The 20,917-nt window shown below is 33.0% G+C and overlaps 5 protein-coding genes across 5 annotated transcripts; 1 reads left to right on the top strand and 4 right to left on the bottom strand.

The window, feature by feature from the left end:
* The first annotated feature begins 1,347 nt into the window (after positions 1-1,347).
* On the top strand, positions 1,348-3,661 carry LOC140884048 (F-box protein At2g27310-like). The gene is made up of 2 exons (XM_073290713.1): positions 1,348-1,485; positions 2,344-3,661. Exon 2 carries the CDS (start codon positions 2,364-2,366, stop codon positions 3,483-3,485), a length of 1,122 nt encoding a protein of 373 aa, XP_073146814.1. The 5' UTR covers positions 1,348-1,485; positions 2,344-2,363; the 3' UTR covers positions 3,486-3,661.
* Positions 3,662-5,194: 1,533 nt separating this feature from the next.
* On the bottom strand, positions 5,195-5,605 carry LOC140878645 (antifungal protein ginkbilobin-like protein). Its single transcript, XM_073282260.1, has one exon. It carries the CDS (start codon positions 5,603-5,605, stop codon positions 5,195-5,197), a length of 411 nt encoding a protein of 136 aa, XP_073138361.1.
* An 8,405-nt stretch (positions 5,606-14,010) lies between these two features.
* On the bottom strand, positions 14,011-14,424 carry LOC140878644 (antifungal protein ginkbilobin-like protein). The gene has a single exon (XM_073282259.1). It carries the CDS (start codon positions 14,422-14,424, stop codon positions 14,011-14,013), a length of 414 nt encoding a protein of 137 aa, XP_073138360.1.
* A 2,553-nt stretch (positions 14,425-16,977) lies between these two features.
* On the bottom strand, positions 16,978-17,385 carry LOC140878643 (antifungal protein ginkbilobin-2-like). Its single transcript, XM_073282258.1, has one exon. It carries the CDS (start codon positions 17,383-17,385, stop codon positions 16,978-16,980), a length of 408 nt encoding a protein of 135 aa, XP_073138359.1.
* A 2,413-nt stretch (positions 17,386-19,798) lies between these two features.
* On the bottom strand, positions 19,799-20,203 carry LOC140878642 (antifungal protein ginkbilobin-like protein). The gene has a single exon (XM_073282257.1). The coding sequence runs from the start codon at positions 20,201-20,203 to the stop codon at positions 19,799-19,801; it is 405 nt and encodes a 134-aa protein (XP_073138358.1).
* Between the last annotated feature and the right edge of the window lie 714 nt (positions 20,204-20,917).

Below are 20,917 nucleotides of genomic sequence, written 5' to 3'. Positions count from 1 at the left end.
TACACTTTTTTTTATCAATATATCTCTATTAACTATATCTTGAAAATTATGCAATCATTTTTAATGTATTAAATAAAAATAAAATAAGAAGTATATAAATAATTTGTTTTTTCAATGATTTTTCTTAATTTGTGTGAAAAAATAATTACACTATATAATCGGGACGAACAAAGTATTAATATCAATTTTATAAAAAGCGAAGCTTAATCTCGCTTAAACTTTAATACACTTAAGCTCGATTAAGCGACCACTTTTTAGAACGGAAGGTTTCATTTATTTTTTTAAAATAAAAACATTTTTATAAATATGTATATTTATAGTTTAGAAGTTGAATTATCTATTAAATCATATATTTATGGTTAATCTAATATTTTATTTAATGTTTGTTTTAAAATAATTAAAATTATAGTAAAAATTAAAAACATTTTTTTACGCTTAAGCTTGAAACTTAACCTCCACACTTCGACGCGCTTCATGTTTTTTAGAACTTTGATTAATATCTAGTATTTCACATATGATAGATTTAAGCATGTAAACTTTTACATTACGTTCAGAGTTATGTTTAGGTTATTATATCAGTTTCAAGATTATGTCAGTTTCAGAATTTACGAGTGTGCAATGAAGGTATCAAGTGTGGTTTCATCGTCATAAAAAAAATTACATATTGGTAATATGAGCATCGGTTAACTTTATTTTTTTAAAAAAGTTTTTTTTGATATTTTTACGAACATATCATGAAATTTCACATCAGTGTTAAATGATTTTAAGATGTTCAAATGTAAAATCTCAATTTTTTTTTTAAAAATAAGCGTTCATGTGTACCTACACATTAATATATCTATACTATATATAAAAGTTGAGTTTCTTTGAGGAAGAACACTAACTTATTTTTTTTCGAAATTGCCCTTTCAATTCGTATATATAAAATTTATTTTATTTGTATATTTTTTTCTCAATTAACAATTATAAATATGATAAATAATTTTTTATATTATTTTAGAAATAAAAAAATTTAAATATTATTAAAAAATAACATCTATATGTAACATACAATATTAAAATATTATATGATTTTATACATATGCGTTTATGTTAGTATATTAATAATTGAGATGTAATAATATAACATAGAGTTTATATATATAATTTTTAAATATGAAAATAAAAAAATACCTTTTTGTCGCTAAAATACAATCTCTGGAATCGGGTATGCGGTGAAACGTCATCGTAAAAGCCGTCCGCCGGCTCCCAATTTTTTTTTCCTTCTAGAAGATTACTAGTCCGTGTAATAAATTTTCACTTTTGGGAAACTCAATGGTTACAAACGAAATTCACACCACAAGATAATATTTTAAAAAATCTGGAAGTGGCCCTTCGATTTACGTTTCGAGTTGAAATATTTCATTTCCAATTTCTCAGCTATAGTTCTTGCTGTGAATCTTGGCTGGGGACCCGAGTCTGATTCCGTTTCTGCGACTTTGTGAGGTGGGTTTTCTTTCCTTTGAATCTTTTTTCACTCTTTTATGCCTTTTCTGTTTCTTGGGTTGTTCTTATTTTTGGAATTTTGCTTATGATCGCCAAATTTCTGTTTTAAGAAGATGGGTGATTAATGCAATTTTGTGTCTTGCAACTTGCAAATTGGCGAAAATATCGCCTTCTGCTGGTGGGTTGTTGGCTCTGTTGGTTTTACTATTGTGGGTTTGGTGCGTTCTGATTTGATTTCCGAGATGCGGTGTTAATTAGGCACTGTTTTGTTCTGTACAAAACTTTGGCTCGTTAGCTGCACTCATCACATGCAAGAATAGACCTGGGAAAAGCAATTGTTAAGTAGGAAGATGCTCCTTAAGACAGTGCTAGCCAGGATAAGCTGCTGAACAAGTTGCAGACTTAATTTTTTGAGCCTCCATGTTCTAAATACTAAATATGATGCTGTAGATTTTAACTTATTTTATTTGTTCCCATCCATAATGTACTCAACGTGAGTGTCTGTTCTAAGAAAGTGAATTATGGAAATTGAATGGGGATTTATAGATATTTGGTTTAACAAATAGAGACAATGGGGAAAGGCTTCATATGGTCAGTGGAGTACCCTGTTGTAGTCTTCTCTGAACTGTGTAAGCCGAGCTTGATGGTCTGATGACTTGTATATTTGAAGTGGCCACAGCATTCACGAATGGGACACGGATGTGTTTCATTCAATGGATTACAACCGTCAAAATATTAAAAAATTGAGTTTCCTATGCACTATCCTGTGAGCTTTATAATGGTATCGAGTAATCACGTGTCTGTCTCTCATCCTCGCTTTTGGAATTTATCCATGAATAGTTTCTTCTATTCTTTCAGATGGTAAGAGAATTCTAACGATGACTATCCCATCCATCAAAAGTATGACTTCATTGAACAGCGATCTTTTCTACGATATACTTGGCCGTCTTGATGGTGCAACTTTGGCCAGTGCAGCCTGTTCTTGTTCAACATTCTGCTCTATTTCAAAGGAAGAAAAATTGTGGGAAAATGTATGCTCTTCTATGTGGCCTTCAACTAATGGAGACGACGTTAAAAATTTGATCTTGTCCATAGGTGGATTCAAAAAATTTTATGCTGATTGTTTTCCCCTCATAGTAAACAAGGAGGTTCTTGAGTTTCATTGTAATGACCATTATGAATATCCTCAAGAATGGGCTGAAGCCGAATATTATGGCTATGAGGATGAAGTGGAAGATATTTCACCCTCTGATTTCGTGTCTTTGGTGGATATCAGATATCAAGATAAAACAATTTGTTCTAAAGTCCTCTGGGGCATCCCTTATGAAAATGGCTTTAATGGGTGGTTTTATGATAGCCCATTTCGGATGGATCTTCTAGCATATTCGGCTGGAGATGATGATCAGGCAGATGCAGTCACTATTTCTTTATCCGACGGTCTGCCTCCAGTTCAGTCAATCGAAAGAGAGAGGAAAGATGGAAAGCTGTGGCAAGAACTCCGAGGTGGCATTAGGCTTAGTTGGATTCTTGTTAACCATAAAACCAAGAAATCCGCAAATCTATCCAGTTGGAGCACCATTGGAGGACAGAAACATTGGCCAACAGGAAAGGATTTCTTGATACGGTTCGGCTCTGTTCTTCCAGCCAAAGATATTCTTCCTTGTCAAGTAGTGGAATGCATCCTCACCATGAAGTTCAGATTGATTCAAACTGAAGGTGAAGGCACGAGTACGACTCTGAAGCTAACAGAACTAAGCATGCAACTAGGGGACATGGAGGGTTCTCATCTCAACGGTAGAAATACTTTGCTGGTGCTGAAAGAAGCACTTAGCTGTCAAAGGAGTAAGAATTACAGTGAAGCCCTTGAGTCATGTCATCTGTACTCGAAAGTTCAGAGCGAGCTCAAGGAGGAGAAGATGAGATATGAAAACCGGTTGGACAGATTATGGATTTTAGGAAGCATTACAGCTTGCGCCACTTTCTGTTTGTACTGTTTATGAGAAAAGGAACCATTCGAATTACTGTACTTGCAGGAATGCTCGATGTAAGTTCTTTTTTTCAATGTCTCAGCTGATCTTTCTACACGTGGCTTATCGTTTTTGAGCCACAGTACTTGTTGGTTAGTCTTGCTTGTATGCATATATTACCATATCAAGCATGTGAATATATCATCTACCATTATAATTCTGTCAACGTACAACTATCCAGGTGAGCCATATATAATTATTAAAACACATTCGTACGTAGACTGCTTCTAATTTGTATTCAAATTCTTCTGTCAACCAAGCTACTTCGAAATACCTGGCATGTTTTGGCACTACTCAATGCCGAATCCCCACAAACGCCCTCGTTTGGCTGCAGAAAGTTCACGAGATCGTCTTATTACGACAATACCCGAAGTTCTTGCGTCATTATGGAAATTTTGGGATCTTAACAATCCAAAGAAGAGAATGAAAGTGAAAATGAAAAATGGAAGTTTGAACTCTCAATCGCGGCGTAGGCATGCAAGAAACTGAATTTGGAACATGACGCCCCGTAGAAACCCCCCTCCCTCTCTCTGATAAAAGCACTAGTTCGATTCTCATTCAATACCAGCGACATACTGTTATATTAGTATATCATATGCTGTTTTCTCCTTGTTTGTTGGTAAACCAGTTTTATTTTCTTCTGAAATCTCAAGATGAAATGGTGAAAAGAAAAGAGAACTCTATGCCATTTCCATTCTGTGATGATTCTGGTTACAAAATGAAATGATCGAGGGCCGGCAAACATCCATCAAGGCCTGGACGCATATAACACGAAAACTTGGAACCAAGTATTTCATACGACCCTGGTTCCACGTAGAAAGACAGCAGAAATCACTGAATCGAGGCTAACACATAAATGATAGCTGAAATTACACAAATAGAGATAGGTTTTCGAGATTCTTGATGTGCTTAAGGCTCGGTCTTTTTGCAGAAAATCTACGAGGAAAAGGGTTTATCTGGTTGGATTATCCCAGCTAATGTAGTAGATATATACAAACTTCATAATTCAGACAATTTATAGTATATGATAAATTAGTTTTCATTTCCTGATCACTACTTCAGTTAGAAGGGGAAGAGTTCTTCGAAAAGGATCGCTCTCAAGCCAAGTCTGATGGTTCATTAATCACCGATTTGAACCTGCCCATACCACTTTAATAAGGCCAAGTTCACCATTTTGCTTACCCACTGCCATTGCAAAATAATTAGCCAAATCTTAGTTTTGGTCCCATTTTTGGTTACCATAGTCGATATGATCGTCAAGAGATTGCCACTTGCTTTTCATAAGGATCACCTGCTCGTGAATCCATGAATCATGTATCTAATATCTATCTATATCCAGTTTGATTAGAAAAAATCACTCTAGATATGCACAAACATAATATATATAATTCATTGGAAAATAAAGTTCATCAATCTTCTGCATTTATAAGCTAAGCCCAAATGATTCAAATGTCAAAGAAAAGAGATACAATACAGTACAATAACCCGAAGAGCTACTAATTAAACACAACGTACGAACAAAGCACCATATGAGATCAAAGTACATGATCAGACATAGGAAAAGGAACACAATGCGAATTCAAATTCAACTCAAACATCTTTGGAACACATTATTTGTCAACGAACACCGTCTCTGGGGTCAGTGCCAGGACAGAAACATCAACGTGCCAGTCATGCCGAATCTACGCGAACCCATAGTTCTCGTACCTCATGCTACAATCAACCATAGTAACTTGGCCACCGATGCGATTAGCACAGAAACTAGACACAGATCCTCGTGCAGCAATCAAGCAACTGACGCACTCCGAATTTCCCAGATTTACACTACAAGTTGCATGCCCATAAGCAATGGGTTTGAAAGGAGAGACTGTGTAGTAATTGTATCCTGGCTGCGAAGGCGCAACGTTCGTTAGATCAGCTAAAACATAAGCCACACTGTTGGCAAAAGGGCCATTTGGTGCATACGACTTTACGTTGCAAATGAGGGATTGCACAGTGGTGTCTGGACGACTCTCCACTGCAGAAAATGATGCTGCCATTAGTCCCATTATCAATGTGATTATCTTCATAGAATTATTAACTGGATTAGGCATTGCCCTTTTATTTACTCTGATTCTTGATTCTTTTTTTTTTTTGTGTGGATGTGCGTAAATATTGTAATTTGTATGTAGCTAGTGAAATTTGATGATGCATGAAGGCGAGATGGATTGGCATATATATATGGATGAGGTTTGGATTCATACATTTGGCACATGCAATTTGGATCATTTGGTATATTACATCTATATGCGTATTTGCTAATTGAATGTGAATTAATAATCTCGATTGAACACAATTATGCATTTGTTGTTACCGTTCAAGTTATAGATGTGCGTGATAAATAAGAACTATTCAATTCATTTAAATTTATATTTGCGTATGTAGTTGCATAGTATTGAATATCTATCGCCATAAAAGACTAATTCAATGGTTACCATCGACACCATATGGAACAAATAGGTCATGCTGCATGCCTAGAAGGTGACCCTCTAATGAACCGATGCGTAAAAATTAGAAATCCCTTTCTATATATTCCAAACAATCGAGGATAAGGAAGAAATAATGAAGCATAAATTGAAAAATATAAAAATAATGGTCGAGTTCTTTTAAGTAACCGTTTTTCAAAATTGATTAGTCGTATCCACACACGTAATTTGTGTGTTGTTAAAACATGAATTTTTTTTTGAAACTAAAACATGAATTATTATTATTATTATTATTATTATTATTATTATTATTATTATTATTATTATTATTACTGTTGTTGTTGTTGTATTTTTATTCTTAACATATTTAAGTTTAAAATTAATATGAGACACGAAAAAATGGAGAAAATCATGGACACGTGAAGTTTAAAATAAACATAGAGATTCTTGTTTTGTTTTGTTTTGTTTTTTTTTTTTGGTTTTGAAGGGTAAGTTAGATATTTCGTTTGTAGTTTCACCAAATCAATTTTAATTGAGTTACTAAGATATGTTATTTTTTATTATAGTAGAGACCCCTTAATTAACTAACTTTTAATTAGTTGATGAAACTTGAGATAAATTACGACTATATCCTAGCTTAATTAATAACAAGCCAAAATTATTAGGCAAATTAATCATTCTATATGGTGTTATTTTTTTAGTCATTAGATGTTTGCTTATTCACCAAAACGATATTTACTTTTTGACCTTTGATGTCTTTTTATTTACGAAAAGGCTACACACCTGTAAAATTGATGTAAATGTTGCGTTTTGGTGAATATTTATTTATGAAAATGCTACATTTTTTCGTATTTTTTGATTTTACAATTTTTTTTTGTTTTATTAAAAAAAACAAACTGTACAAGCAGACAACACGTACATGACAGTACTAGTAGTAAGATAAAATTTAAGGTGATCAATGATTATATATCTTATCTTAATTCTCATGACCAAAATTATTAGGCAAAATATATATTTTATATGCCCGACATTTTTTAACACATGTATTTTTATTTACCAAAATGACATCAAACTTTGTACTTTTTGATTTTTATTTATTTTTATGTATGAAAATGTCATTCATCTTTGTAAAAATACCTTTATAGTCTTTTGGCTACTATTTGTTTACAAAAACGTTAAATTTTTCCATTTTTTCGCATTTTTTTTAAAAATTTTACCATTTATTTTTTGTTTAATTTTTTTTAAGAATAAACTTTACATATACGCAACACATGAACCGACAAAAGGGAGAAGAAAAACAATTTGAAATGTTCTAATTGTGTATCTGAGTGGCGTGATATTTGATCGATGAATTCGAGATAAATTATTTTGAGAATATTCCAAAGTTGGTCATTTTAATTTAACGTGGCCGTCTTGCCGCCAACGATATTCCGGCATCCGCTAGTCACGGGCCTCACGGCGGCTCTGGCCACAAGGATAAGACCATTTTGGATATTATTAATATTTTTATAGGTTCCGTTTGGACAAAAACTTATACAACGCTTTCATAAAAGTGTTTTTTAAATTTTTTTTATAAAATCTTCTCAAAATTTTTTTTTATAAAATATTTTAAAAGTTGTTTTTAAGAATAAATAATATGCATTTGGACAAGTATTATATAAATACATAACATTTTAAAAGTAATGTTGTTCATCATTATCTTTCATAGTTCCATTCTAAAAATATCTAAACCCACATCTCATTTATTCTTTAAAAACTATACTTAAAGAATATGTTTTAAAATGTTTTTTCCATGTATAAAACACTAAAAACGTTTTTAAAATATATGTTCAAATAAAACTTTAATTTAAAAAAAATTGTTGAAACATATCTCAAGGTTGCAAAATATTAAAATTTTCTAGCAAGGTGGATAATCCTGATATATGGCAATCAAATGCAGATACGTGATACCTTGCATATTATTTTGTAATTTCTAAGATATATATATGTATATAACTTTTTTTATTTTAATAATAACCACTTTTGGTGAAACTTTTCCTTATTTTGGAAATGGAAATTGTTCTTTTACACTTTAACTCTAGCTAATATATATTTAATTTTTTAGGTATGATTAATTTTTTTTAATTTTATAATTGTACATGAAAAAATTCATCTCACTGAATCTTATCTCATATTTAATCCAATAGAATATTGTAATAAGTAAATAGAATCTTTCAAAACAAAATATGTGAAAATATATTATGTTATACACACAACTATGCTCGGTAAGTTTATTATTTTTATTTTTCATGATTTTCTTGCTTTGATCTCTATCGATCTTCTCTCTTTATAATTTTTCAATCCATCAACCAAATTTTTAGTAGTTATCATAAATATAAATATTTTATATTTAGATTTTTTCGTATGAGTTAAATTAAATAAATGATTGAAAGTTCAAAAATAAAAATATTATATATATATATAGAATTTCGATCACATGGGCAACCACCATGAGCAATTACGTGAGCAACAGCTGACGTGACAATCACTCATTGGATGTACAAGGTGTCACGTCAGCTGTTACTTACGTAGTTGCCCATGATAGTTGTTCATGTGATCAAAACTCTCTCTATATATATATATGTATATATATATATATATATATACACACACACACACACACACAACGTGCTTATACGTTAAAGGCTAATATCTATACCTATTTATTAAGCAAGAAGAACTTAGAAAAATTACATGGTCTCTTAGTATGACACTCTAATTTGAAATTTTAAATAATTTGGAAAAAAATAATGGGAAATAACTGATAGGATCGGTTTACGGGGGTTACTGTTGGACTAATTTCGAATGTGTCACTGTAGCAGTTTACCCCACTATCTTTTACAAGTTGAGTTCAGTTGAGGTTAGTTAGTCAACTGAGCTCTTTCTTTCTCGTGTGTCTATGTTGATTAACAAACAGAGTATGTGCGGAAAATGCCAATCAACAGATTAGAACATGATTCAAATGGTTGAGCAGTTTCGTGAGTGTGTGTGAAAATGGTAAACTGATAGTTAAGCAACACACGAGATGTTTATGGATGTTCGGAGATTTCAATCACTTCTACGTCTTCCCTTCTTTCATCTCGGAAGGATCCACTCTAGAAGACTTTGACAGTTACAAGTAATTTGTAAAAGCCCGATCCAAGACTAGGACTTACACACACAGCCTATCCCAGAACTTCTAGAAACAAGAACACAACCCTCGACTGTTTCTTATCACAACGATAGTGTTTTCACAGAACACTCAACTGATCTATTACAGAGTTTACAACTCGATAGAGCTTAGCATAGATTGATCCTACACTTGATCAACTAAGACTTTATACTTGTGCTTGATCAGTTGATTATCGTGATCCTTGATGTTTTTCTTGTTGTATATATGTGTTCTTGAGAGTGTTTATGATTGTTGTGCCCAATTGTGTTACACACTACTGAATATTTCTTTGTTATCACGCACACCCTTGGCGTCTCTCTATCTAATCTTGTATTTATAGGCTTTCTCTAACGGCTCTTTTTGAATTCAAATCATTTGCCGTTGGCTTGTCTTTTCTTCAACATTCTCTGACAATAGTACACTGACTTTCCCTCTGTAACTTTGTGTTGTTGGCTTTGTACGGGAAACCTTATCCACTTCTGGTTGCGATGGTAAACTGATGCAATGAGTAAGATGTTCGCAATTGATCAGTTTGGTAGCTCAATCTGTCATCAATTTAGCATATGTCTTCATGTGATCAGTTTAGCCCTTTCTCTTTGGAGACACGTTTTAAAGCTTTCTTTAATAAATCGTTCTTTTTCTCTTGAAGACTAAATTATGACCCTTTGATGTATCTTTAGTTTGGGTCAACGGTCAACTCAATTATGCTCTAAGACATCAGTTTACTTATTTAATTCTTCTCGTTGTTTTGCGTGGTTTGGCTTGAACCAGTCTGCGTTTCCTGCTTTGTTGAATTCCATCGGATTAGTTTCACAAACACCGAAACTTGGATATTTCAATTTTCAACAATTTCTCCCTTTTTGGTGCTTTGTCAAATATTAGGCAATTGCTTATCATTCTTCTGTAAATCCATATATATGTCATTTCTTCAGAAGTTCTAATGCTGATGTTTCATCTTTTTCTTCTAATTTTTTTTGTTGTTTCGATGTTGCTGATGCTAAACCAGGGCAACAATAATGTTGGAGTGGTTTTGTGGTCTTCAGTTTAGATTGATAAACTAATTTCAGGTGATCAGTTTAGCTGTGGTGCACATCATCAGTTTCAGTTCAGGTGCTTCCACGGTATCCCTTCAATTTGGATGTATCTGATTGTCTTATGTTGTCACCCTTCTAATCTTTGCAAGTTCCAATACTTTCTTCTGTATTATGTACTCTTTTTCCCTGTTTATAACATTTGATATCATTTGTTGTTTGGCTCATTTATGTGAAATATAAACTTTTATGATTCGTTATTCTGCAGCAATTTTCTAATGCTGATGCACTTTGTTGTTTCTTGATAATGCTGTTGTTACCTTTTTTCCTTGGAGTAATACGATATTTCTATTTTGATGTACTGTTACTGGATCAGTTGATCTCATATCTTCTGACAATACTCCAATGAATTTTCTGCTTCATGCAGCAACTTTCTTCTTTCTTGGGATTAGCTGCTGTCTTTATTGCTCTTACAAGTACCTTGCATGTTCATTAAAGAATAAACGCAACATGAGTACTAACAAATGTCCTCATCGTTATTTATAGTGAGCACTTCTAATTATCTTAAACAGACAAAAATGGAGGTCCTAAGACGCATTTTTGAAGATGAAATCACAACAAAAGTTCAGCTACTGAGAGCTATAATAAATCTTCTGCGGGTAGTTTTAACTACTTACCCTAGGGAAAGAAAATATCCACTAGAAAAGTATATGAGGCAGCTTGGTACATCTAGAGCTGAGGATGTGTTCAGTCTTGATGGTATACACCTTCTATGTCTCAAAAAGAGTTGAGGGCTTTGCGAAATATTACTACTTATCAGCGATATCAAAGAATTTCAGATGGTGATCTAGTCATCTTTATTAATCTATGGATGGAAGCGGTTCAGAGAGCAATTATCATTGCTGACGAGGGGTGATTATACGACTTTTTAACATCCTTGCTCCTTTTCTTTTTTTAATATTTTAAAAAATAAAAGAAGATCAACTGACGTTCTCCCTCATTATGTGATATCTAATGACTTAAGCACAGACTATCTAATCATGAATAAAATCTAATGAATGTTAATACGAATATTTATTGAGATGCGTGTCAACTCTTCGCATTCCCTAATAGTATTAAGGCACGTTTCTTTGTATTCTGTTAGACTGACTATAAAGAGAACGATCATATTCGTATTTTTCTCGAAAAACAAAGATGGATACAGAAGCATGGATGAAGTTTTATGAAGATGGTGTTGAAGATAAAATCAATGCTTTAGAGGCAAAGATCAAAGCTCTTAAAGAGCTTTCTCTTCCCCTTCCTCGTTATGAGGATAGAAGACTGGAGAAATATATGAAAAGACTTGGTGACTCCAAGTATGATAATGTCTTCAGCGACGAAGACATTATACTGTTGAAGTTTTTGAAGAGACTTCAAATAATAAGAAGGATGACTACTTCCTCTACGTATCACGAGATAGCAACTGAAACGTTGTATTCGGCCATGGGCTTTTGGGAATCAACTGTAGTATGGGAAATTGAAATGGCAAGGGGCGAATTGTAAAGATTTATGTATGAATTTTGCTCTATAGTTTTGCTCCCTTTATATACTGTACATAGTGTTTTAATATTTTTCTTAAATACTAATGAGCATTAATACGATGAAATAATAAGATAAAATGCTAAAAAAAAATTGTCCTAATCAAGAACTTGGTTTAACTCTTTAACCAAACATTTAATCAGAAAAAAGGAAGAAATAAATAAGTAAGAGTTTTGAAAAGAAGTGACTTATTCTGTTTGAGAGATTCAGTTGATGTTTTTATCAGTTGGGCTATCGCAATAGCCCAACTGATGTTCCCCCACACTTCGAGACTTTCCTTTTGAGTTGATAATTGATCGGTCGATCATCTTAGTTGAGCTCTTTTGGACCTTTTTCTATTGTCCAAGTTAAACTGTCAGTTTAGCTGATATGTGCTAAACTGATCATATATATGTCTTTTATTCCTACAATCACAAAATCAAACTCGACTATGGTACCAATTTTTCGTGGGTCCTCAAGAGATTAGACCTTTAGGAATCCATACCTGAATCACTTTAACTGATCGATTCTTAGATGGATCCCACAAAGTTCGCGATTTGTGTTGTGTGCTTGTGAAATGAGTAATATGCATTTGACCATGAGTGATGTGTCCGTGATTGTGCTGAAAGGTTAATGTGAGTTTTTAACCTGCCTTTGTAATGAGTTCTTCTGTTCCACTTTAAATCTTGTCATTGGTAAGTTTTGTAGTTGTGACGTTCTATTGTCAAGATGTGCATAGTTTGACTTGATTCACAGCCTTGCTTATGAGAGCTCTCCGGCATATATCCAACTTCGAATTTTTTAACATTGCTGCATTCTCTAAAATTTTTATCACTTTGTCGAACCATCTCTCCTTATGTATCTTCTAAACTGGACTTGATGAAATAAATATACTTTCCTTTGATCGTCTCCAGTCTAGATTGATTTTCAACCATAGCAGACTTGCAGTTTATGTCACTGAACCCTGAACCAGTTTTGTCTCCATTGGGCTTCTGTGACTCTTGTAGTTCATTTAATAGCACTGATGACTTATTCCAAGTTTGAATTAACTCAGTCATCCTTAGATTTTTTTATTTCAATTGCTGACTTTCAACTTGTAACTCTTCATTTTTTGTTCTAAGTTTTGCAATTTCTTATTCTAGGCTGATCTTCTCAACTGATATTTTTCAATCGGGTTCGGTTGAGCAATCCAAAAGATTACTTTTCTTAGTAATAACTGCATTCCGTGTGCATATTTTGGTGTTGTTTTTATAGTTATTTTGCATGCTTTCATATTATTTTATATGTGTTTTTATGTGATTTATTGCATATGTGTGCATTTCACTTTTCGGGTTGATTTTTGTAGAAATTTGTGAAGAAATCATGATTTTTGGGCAAGAGAAGAACCGAAAGTATGAACTACGGAGCAGCAATGATTCAAAATTTACTTTAAATGCTAGAGAGATCCAAATTCGATCTCCACCATTCACAATGAAGTTCAAGATGTTTTGAAGGTGCTGTCAAAATCTGGACCACGATGCATAGGGCTTATATTTTTTAGGTCCAAATTAATTTATTGGGCTTGGCCGGTATTAAGTATTAGAGTTTTCTTTTTTTTTTTTTTCTTTTTTTTCTCCAAATAAAATATTTTTGGTTATTGCTAACATAATTTAAAATTATTTGTCTAACACAACCAGTATAAGTAAACAAATGCCAATATTTTGGTTAAAAAAAGAAAAGAAAAGAAAAAAAATGCCAATATTCACCGAAATCAATAAAATTTAATAATATAATAACTGCTCGTTGATGTAGCATGTAGCAATCAACTGTATCTTTATGGTTAGAAATATTACTCTAGTTATTGTGTTAATCTATCTATATGTTTGTGTAGTTTGTGTAGGGTATCCTCGGTGTCCGCCCGCAACTTTTATTTTTAAAAAGTAATCCTTTTTTAAAAAAATACAAGTTCACGAGCGTCAACTGATACTATACACTAGTATGCATGCTGCATAGTATCATACGTAGATATATAATCTTGGAAATTAACCAATATAATTCTTGTGAAATAAACAAAGCCCCAAAATAATAAATAAAAAAAAACGCAACTAGTAACTTCCGTCACACGAACAAATTAAAGCGTCACACGGAGACAAAAATACAGAGAAAGGAAAAGGAAAACACCGCACATCACTCAAAACAACACAAACTTCAAATAATTAGAACATATTATTTATGAAGTCTGTTCCAGGACACGTACATATATCAATGATTCAAATCTAGGCGAACTCGTAGTTCTCGTACCTCATGCTACAATCAACCATCGTAACTTGGCCACCGATGCGATTAGCGCAGCTACTGGACACAGTGCCCCGGGCAGCCACCAAGCACCTTGCACACTGCGAACGAGGCAGCTTCACATTGCATGTTGCATGCCCGTAAGCAATGGCTGTGGGATAAGGAGAGACTGTGTAGTAATCGTAGCCTTTTATCGAAGGCGTAACATTCATTGTATCAGCTAAAACATAGGCCACGCTTTTGCCGAAAGGGTCGATTTTCGCATAGGTATATGCGTTGCAGATAATGGTTTGCACGGTGGTGTTCGGATGACTCTTCACTGCAGAAAATGATATTGCAAGCAGTCCAATTATCAATGTGATAATTGTCGTAAAACTATTAGTTTGATTACGCATTCTTTTTTTCCACAAAAATTTTTTTCAAAATCTTGGGGTCTTGCTTTCTTGTGGGTGTGAGTGTGTGTGTGCAAATGTTGTAGTGCAACAGATTGATTGATATATCTATATATAGACAAACATGTATGTTTGTTTGAGGTTTTGATTCATTAGATGTGTGGTAATAAATTTTGGATCGTGTGACCATATTTATATGTATGTGCTCATTTTCTTGTACTCTTTCGGTATATAAAAAAATAGAGCAATGCTATATGTACAACGAAATTTGTACAATAATTTTTACACCATATAAAATTCAATACAAAAATTTAATTTATCAAATCTCATGATACATTGAATGCAAAATCTCACGATATAATATCAAAATCTCACGAGATAATAACAAAATATAATGACATAATTGTTGTAAATATCGTTGTACGATATATTAGTTGTACCTCTAGCATTATTCAAAAAAATATTTGTTTTTTAGCATTCAAGCAGTGTGTAGAATAAGAACGATTCCTAGTTTTCCAAAAAAAGAATATCGTGTAGGCGGTTGTTCGAGTGGAAATTAAAATGTTATTTTAGAATTAATAAAATTCTAAAAAATGGCTTTAAAATGATTTCACTAATAGAGAATTTAATTAAAATATATTGGTTTGATTAGAAAATGGCCTTAAGTTGAATTGATTGCCGAGGCAAATTGAATGAATTACCATAAAATATTAATTCAATTTTTATTTTATTTTTTGGAATTAGGAAGATTAATTAGTTCAATTTTTACTTATTAGTATGGACCAAATAGCGAGGTCATGTTGCCTAGAAGTCGATATAATGGTAATTAATCAGGTGGCAAAAATTGTAATCTTGGTTCGATATAATTACTGCCTTTCTCCTTAAAGAAAAAGAGATTATTGTTTTTATAATTTTGGTCTTTTTATGTTGTCACATTTTTATCGCAATCCATTATTTTTATTTATTTATTTACTTGAGAAACTTATAATTTCTCAAATATAGAATTTCCATTTATCTGGATGTGTACTTAAAAAAACACAAAAAATTATGTGAAACCGTGTCACAGATAAATTTTATTAGACAATTCTCCAACTCATAAAAATGATTACCATTAATTAGGTTTAATGTCAAATATATAACTTTTTATAACATGCATCATGCATGTATGACTTCAAAACATTTTTAAATAAAAATTAAATATTCCATTTTTTTTTTGTAAAACTGAATTATTTACAGAGTTTCGATTTACCTGACTAACATGGATGATTTGTTATGCATCATGAGGATTTACTCTATATGCACCAGCTGAAAATAGCGACAGCAAATTTCATCCTTATAGAACAATTATATTAAGCGAAAAAACCAAAATGTCCCTATTTAATCGTGCAATCCTAGCTATATATTGAGATGATTGTGGTGATATTTGATCAAAGATTTTGAGATTAATTATTCTAGAATATTCGGGTAATTAAATTTTATTCAAGATACCAGTCCGGCTTCGGCTCGTAATTATTAAGATGGCCGGCTAATTTGGCTCCTTAGAGACGACCAAAAGGCAAAATCAATAACAAAGAATTAGTCAAGATAATCAATAATGACTGAACAAATAATATAATTATTAGCTGGTTCGTACCAATTTTATTTATTTATTTATTTTATTTTTGGGTTGACTTGGAAGATATCCATATAAAATATGTTTAATTGATTTATGGTTCTTAATTAGTGAAGTGCTTACCACGTTTTCATGATTTTTTTTTCAAACACTAGGCAAATAATTTTTAAGTAAATAAATATAATTTCACTTATGTACATCTAAATATTTATGTTTGATGATTAAAACCTACCTGTCTAATGTTTGGATGGTTATAATATTCATGTATATAGAATTATCAAAAACGAAAAGCCATAAGCTGAATATAATAAAAATTTGTGTTTTTGTTCTTTGTTTTAACTTTTAACACTCTCTTTCTAAAAATCACGACTTTCGAAAATTTCATTAAATTATGCCATTGCAATCTCCAATTACTCGTTAAATTAAAAAGTAATCATTTGAATATTTTATCATCCAAGTATGTACAAAAAAAATATTAAGTATCACAAAAAATTTAAATAATAATGGAGACACATACAGAATAATAGTCCGCTTCAAGAGTATATAAACTATATATAACCCATCCAGATTTATACGGAGAACGAAAATGAGAAAAGACACAAAAACTTTTGTCATAGGTCTCAATACAGCTTGAGACATGTATGTTTTATGAATTAACATATGAAAAAAAAAAAAAAAAAAAATTGTAGATATGTAACGAGTCGATGATCAAAATTTATATTCGTGAAACCATTAGTCGGATCGACACAATTACATTGACAAGAGATCGAACAGTTGAATCTCAAATTAATTTTAAATTCACTCATCTCGACGAATGAATTTCTGAAAAAAGATTAATGAAGCAACTTCTAGTACTTGGACAAAATTGTACAGTTTATAATGAAGAAGAATAAAAAAAATTAAAAGGGAAAACTATATGTATATATGAGCTCTAAAAACTTAGATCAGATAGGATAGTTCTCATATCTGATGCCACAGTCAACCAACTCCGTCCTGCCGCCAACGCTGTTCCGGCATCCGCTAGTGACGGCGGCTTTGGCCGCCGCAAGGCATTCGGCGCAGTCGGCATTCGACAGAGCTTCGTGACAATTGGCAAGGCCGAAGGAAACCGCCAGGGCGTTGCCGGAGACCGTGCGGTATCGGAAGCCTTTACGGGTGGGCGTAACGCTCGTTAAATCCATGAGAACATCTTCCACGCTGCTGGCATAGACATCTTCTTGCGAGTACCCGTTGAAATTGCACCATAGGAGATTAACAGTCGTGTTTGGCTCGCTTTTAGCCACCAGGAATTGGCCCGCTATGCAAATTATCAGCGGGATCATCATCCAAATGGGTTTTTCAATCACTGCCATTTTGTCACACTCGATCTGTTTACTTTCTCTCTTTTTTTTTGCTTTCTTTTGATGGAATGAAATCGAATGTGTGTGTATATATCATATATAAACACACACGCACACACAAACAGCTTAGACTCATCGGTTAGTTCTCCAAAGTTTTGGACCGTACGCTGACCGTGTTAATGGTTTCAACTATGCATTAAATTCCTTTTTTTTTTTAAAAAAAAAAATGTTAACCTCAAAGAGTCAAAAACTCATTATATTGGTTCATGCATATTCACGAGCTGCAGAGACTTGAAATAGGGAGCAACATGACATTAAATTCCTTTTTTTTCAATGCATAATAATGGTACAATTTTGTGGCATCCGACCAAACTTATGAAAAATATATTTTTTTATGATAAAAAATATATTATTTTTAATTACAAATATGAATTAAGTCTACTCGTCTCATATATCAACTTTTTTCATTCAGATTGATTTTAATGTACATAATAGCAAATTGAATTAACTTGGCCAGGTCAAACCCGAAATCGTGACCGGGATGACCGATTTTTCATTTTGAAAACCGCCGACCCGACCAGCCCGCCGGGTCGGAACCTTTTTAAAATAACATATATTTTTTTAAAAAAATTTAAATAATATATATTTAATAAATCCAAGACCAAATACTTTTGACATCACTCTTGTCACTAGGCTAAGAGATCATTTGTTAATAGAATGTGATTGAATATAATTAAATGTAATAAATGTTTTATACAAGATGTTTAAAGTTGTAAGTCATAGACTTTTCATTGAGATAGATAGAGTGTTTAATATAAGATGTTGAAAGTTGAAATATAATATATTTTTTATTGAATAAATGTAATAGATTTTTTATTGAGATAGATATAATTTTTAATATAAGATGTGAAAAGTTGAACTGTAATATATTTTTAATTTAATAAATATAATAATTTTTTTATTGAGATAGATAGAGTTTTTTTTTTATATATATAAAATGCTAAGTTGAAATAACATATATTTTTTAGGAAAAATTGCTTTCTTGATCCTGTAAGTTTGTCACTTTGCGATTTTAGTCATCTATGTTTTCATGTTGTAGTTTTAGTTCGCTATCTTTATTTTTTGGTATTTTTAGTCCTTTTTTCGATGTGACGCTGATGTGGCACCATTGTAGTGCTGATGTGGAGCTGATATGTACATTGCCACGTATGCATTTTTTAAGAAAAAAACTAAAATTGCCAAAAATCGAAACATGCAGGACTAAAACTGAAATATGAAAACATAGAGAACCGAAATCGCAAAGTGACAAATATACAGGACCAAATTTGCAGTTTTTCCTATTTTTTATTGAATAAATATAATATTATAACATGTTAAAAGTTGAAATGTAATATATTTTTATTGAGATAATGAAATATTTGATAAAATTTTAAAAAGTTCAATTGTACAATTTTTTTTTAAAAAAAAAATTAATTTTTGTTTTAAAAAACAAGGGTTGACCCAGATCCGAACAGTCGGTTTTGTGACAAGGACCGTAACCGATCACGGACGGGCCGGTTAAGGGTCAGCCTTTTGCTGACCCGCAACCGGCGAGTTTGACCCTGACCCTGACCCTGGCCAGGTCTAATTGACTAGACGGTCGGCCGGTTTTGAAGCTTCAAACTAATGAAAAATGTGTAAATGATAATTTTATTCACATTAACAAGTGATATTTGGACCAACCGGCCGTCTTTTTTTACGCGCAATTATATAAGTCGTGAGTTAATTTAATATATTTGTATAAGTATATATAAATATAGATTAATTTTTTTCGAAATTTATTTTATAATATTAAAAAAACCATAGACCAAGTCAATTTATTGTCTAAGATCAGATCTTTTTTCCCCAAATGAACTCGAATACCATCAGTATTATTAATTAAGTGCCCCTAATCCTCCATTCCTTGAGCCTCGGCCATTTTATATTTCCGGACCGGCCAGCAAAATAGTTTCCGTTAAACTTATTTGTAAACATTCAAATACACTTGGGAGAGTTATTTGTCAAAAAATTAGTTTGAGCGTGTTACTTTTTAAACACAAAAACTCATGTAAAATTATTACTTTTTATTGTAAATGTGGACATGTACCTCACAAATAAAAGATCCGCAAGATTATTTTCAAGAGTTCTACTTTTTTTTTTAAAAAAAATGTTCCTATATTTATTCACTCACATAATTTGTTTCTATCTTAGGCAAATCTAATATTTTAGTCGGGTTGGATTTAAAACAAATGTTAAAAATATTATAAATTAGTATAATATCAAGAATTCCTGGACAAAAATAACTGAACTGAAACTGTTACAACTATTACAACATTGAACAGGGAGCAAAAAATAAGTAGAATCAATTTATACAGCAAGTGAAGCAACATGGATGAACCCGATCGAATCAATCATCGAAAGGGTACTGTTCATATCTAACGGTACAATCATACAGAACCGATCGGCCCCCGATCCTTCCGGCGCAGGCGCCAAGAACCGATGTTTTGGCGGCGGCGAGGCAAGCGGCACAGTCGGGGCTCGCCAGCGTTCGATTGCAAGCAGCATGGCCGTAGGCAAACGCATTCGGGTACGGAGAAACGTTGCGGAAATCATAGCCGCCTCGCCGCGAGGGCGTGGCATCCTCTAACTCTGCAAGAACATAGGCGAGGCTGATTGCGAAAGGGTCGCCTTCTGAGTATGTCCCCACATTGCACTGCACGATTTCGACGTTGGTGTTGGGTGCGCAGGTTGCAGTTTGTGATAGAGATAGAAAGAGAGCTAGAATGGCGAAATTTCGGGTAAAAGGGCTCATTTTTTTTCTTATCTTTTGTTGGGATTTGGTGGGCACAACATATAAATATTGATTGCGGGATTGGCAATAGTTTTACCATTTCTTTGTCAGGACATTGGATTCTTCGCTCACTAGCTATTTACGGTCATGCGTTGCTGGAATTTGTCTTTTATCTTATCCCGTACTAGGAACAAGAATATGGCCCTTTTGAAACGAGGCCCCACGGTAGCAGATGTGGTCTGGCCCAACATTTGGCAGGCTGTTGCACCTCGGTCCACTAGATGCCACACTACAGTCTACACATCGGTCCAGTTTGAGCCAATATATAAACCTTTTTTTGGACTTTTCTGGTGATATTAGATTTACTCGAATGCCTCCATTGTGGATACAATGATTGTAATGCAGCGGCCACGTACCATCACATATAATTTCTTGCCTTTCCTATTGCTGAATAAATCAGCCAACGTCACCAATGCAGCATGCTAGCTCTCGAGTCCTCTCGCATTACGAGCAGTACTGGCACCTTTAAAGCATATCTCAAGTCTCAATCTTTGGTGATTGAAAAGGTTCAACATCACCATTCTGCATTGAAAACCATCAGACAATGAGCAAGAGCTCCAATTATATATATGTCAGCAGTTAACCTAATTGGGGACTGAGAAAGCTCTCCAAGAAGAAGAATGAAGCTAAACATCCCACCGCTAGAGTTTGCATTGAATGCCGCTGAAGAGCCTC

Source organism: Henckelia pumila, chromosome 2 (assembly GCF_033568475.1).
Source record: "Henckelia pumila isolate YLH828 chromosome 2, ASM3356847v2, whole genome shotgun sequence".
Classification (NCBI taxonomy): Eukaryota; Viridiplantae; Streptophyta; class Magnoliopsida; order Lamiales; family Gesneriaceae; genus Henckelia; species Henckelia pumila.
This window is presented reverse-complemented; position numbering and strand designations above follow the sequence as displayed.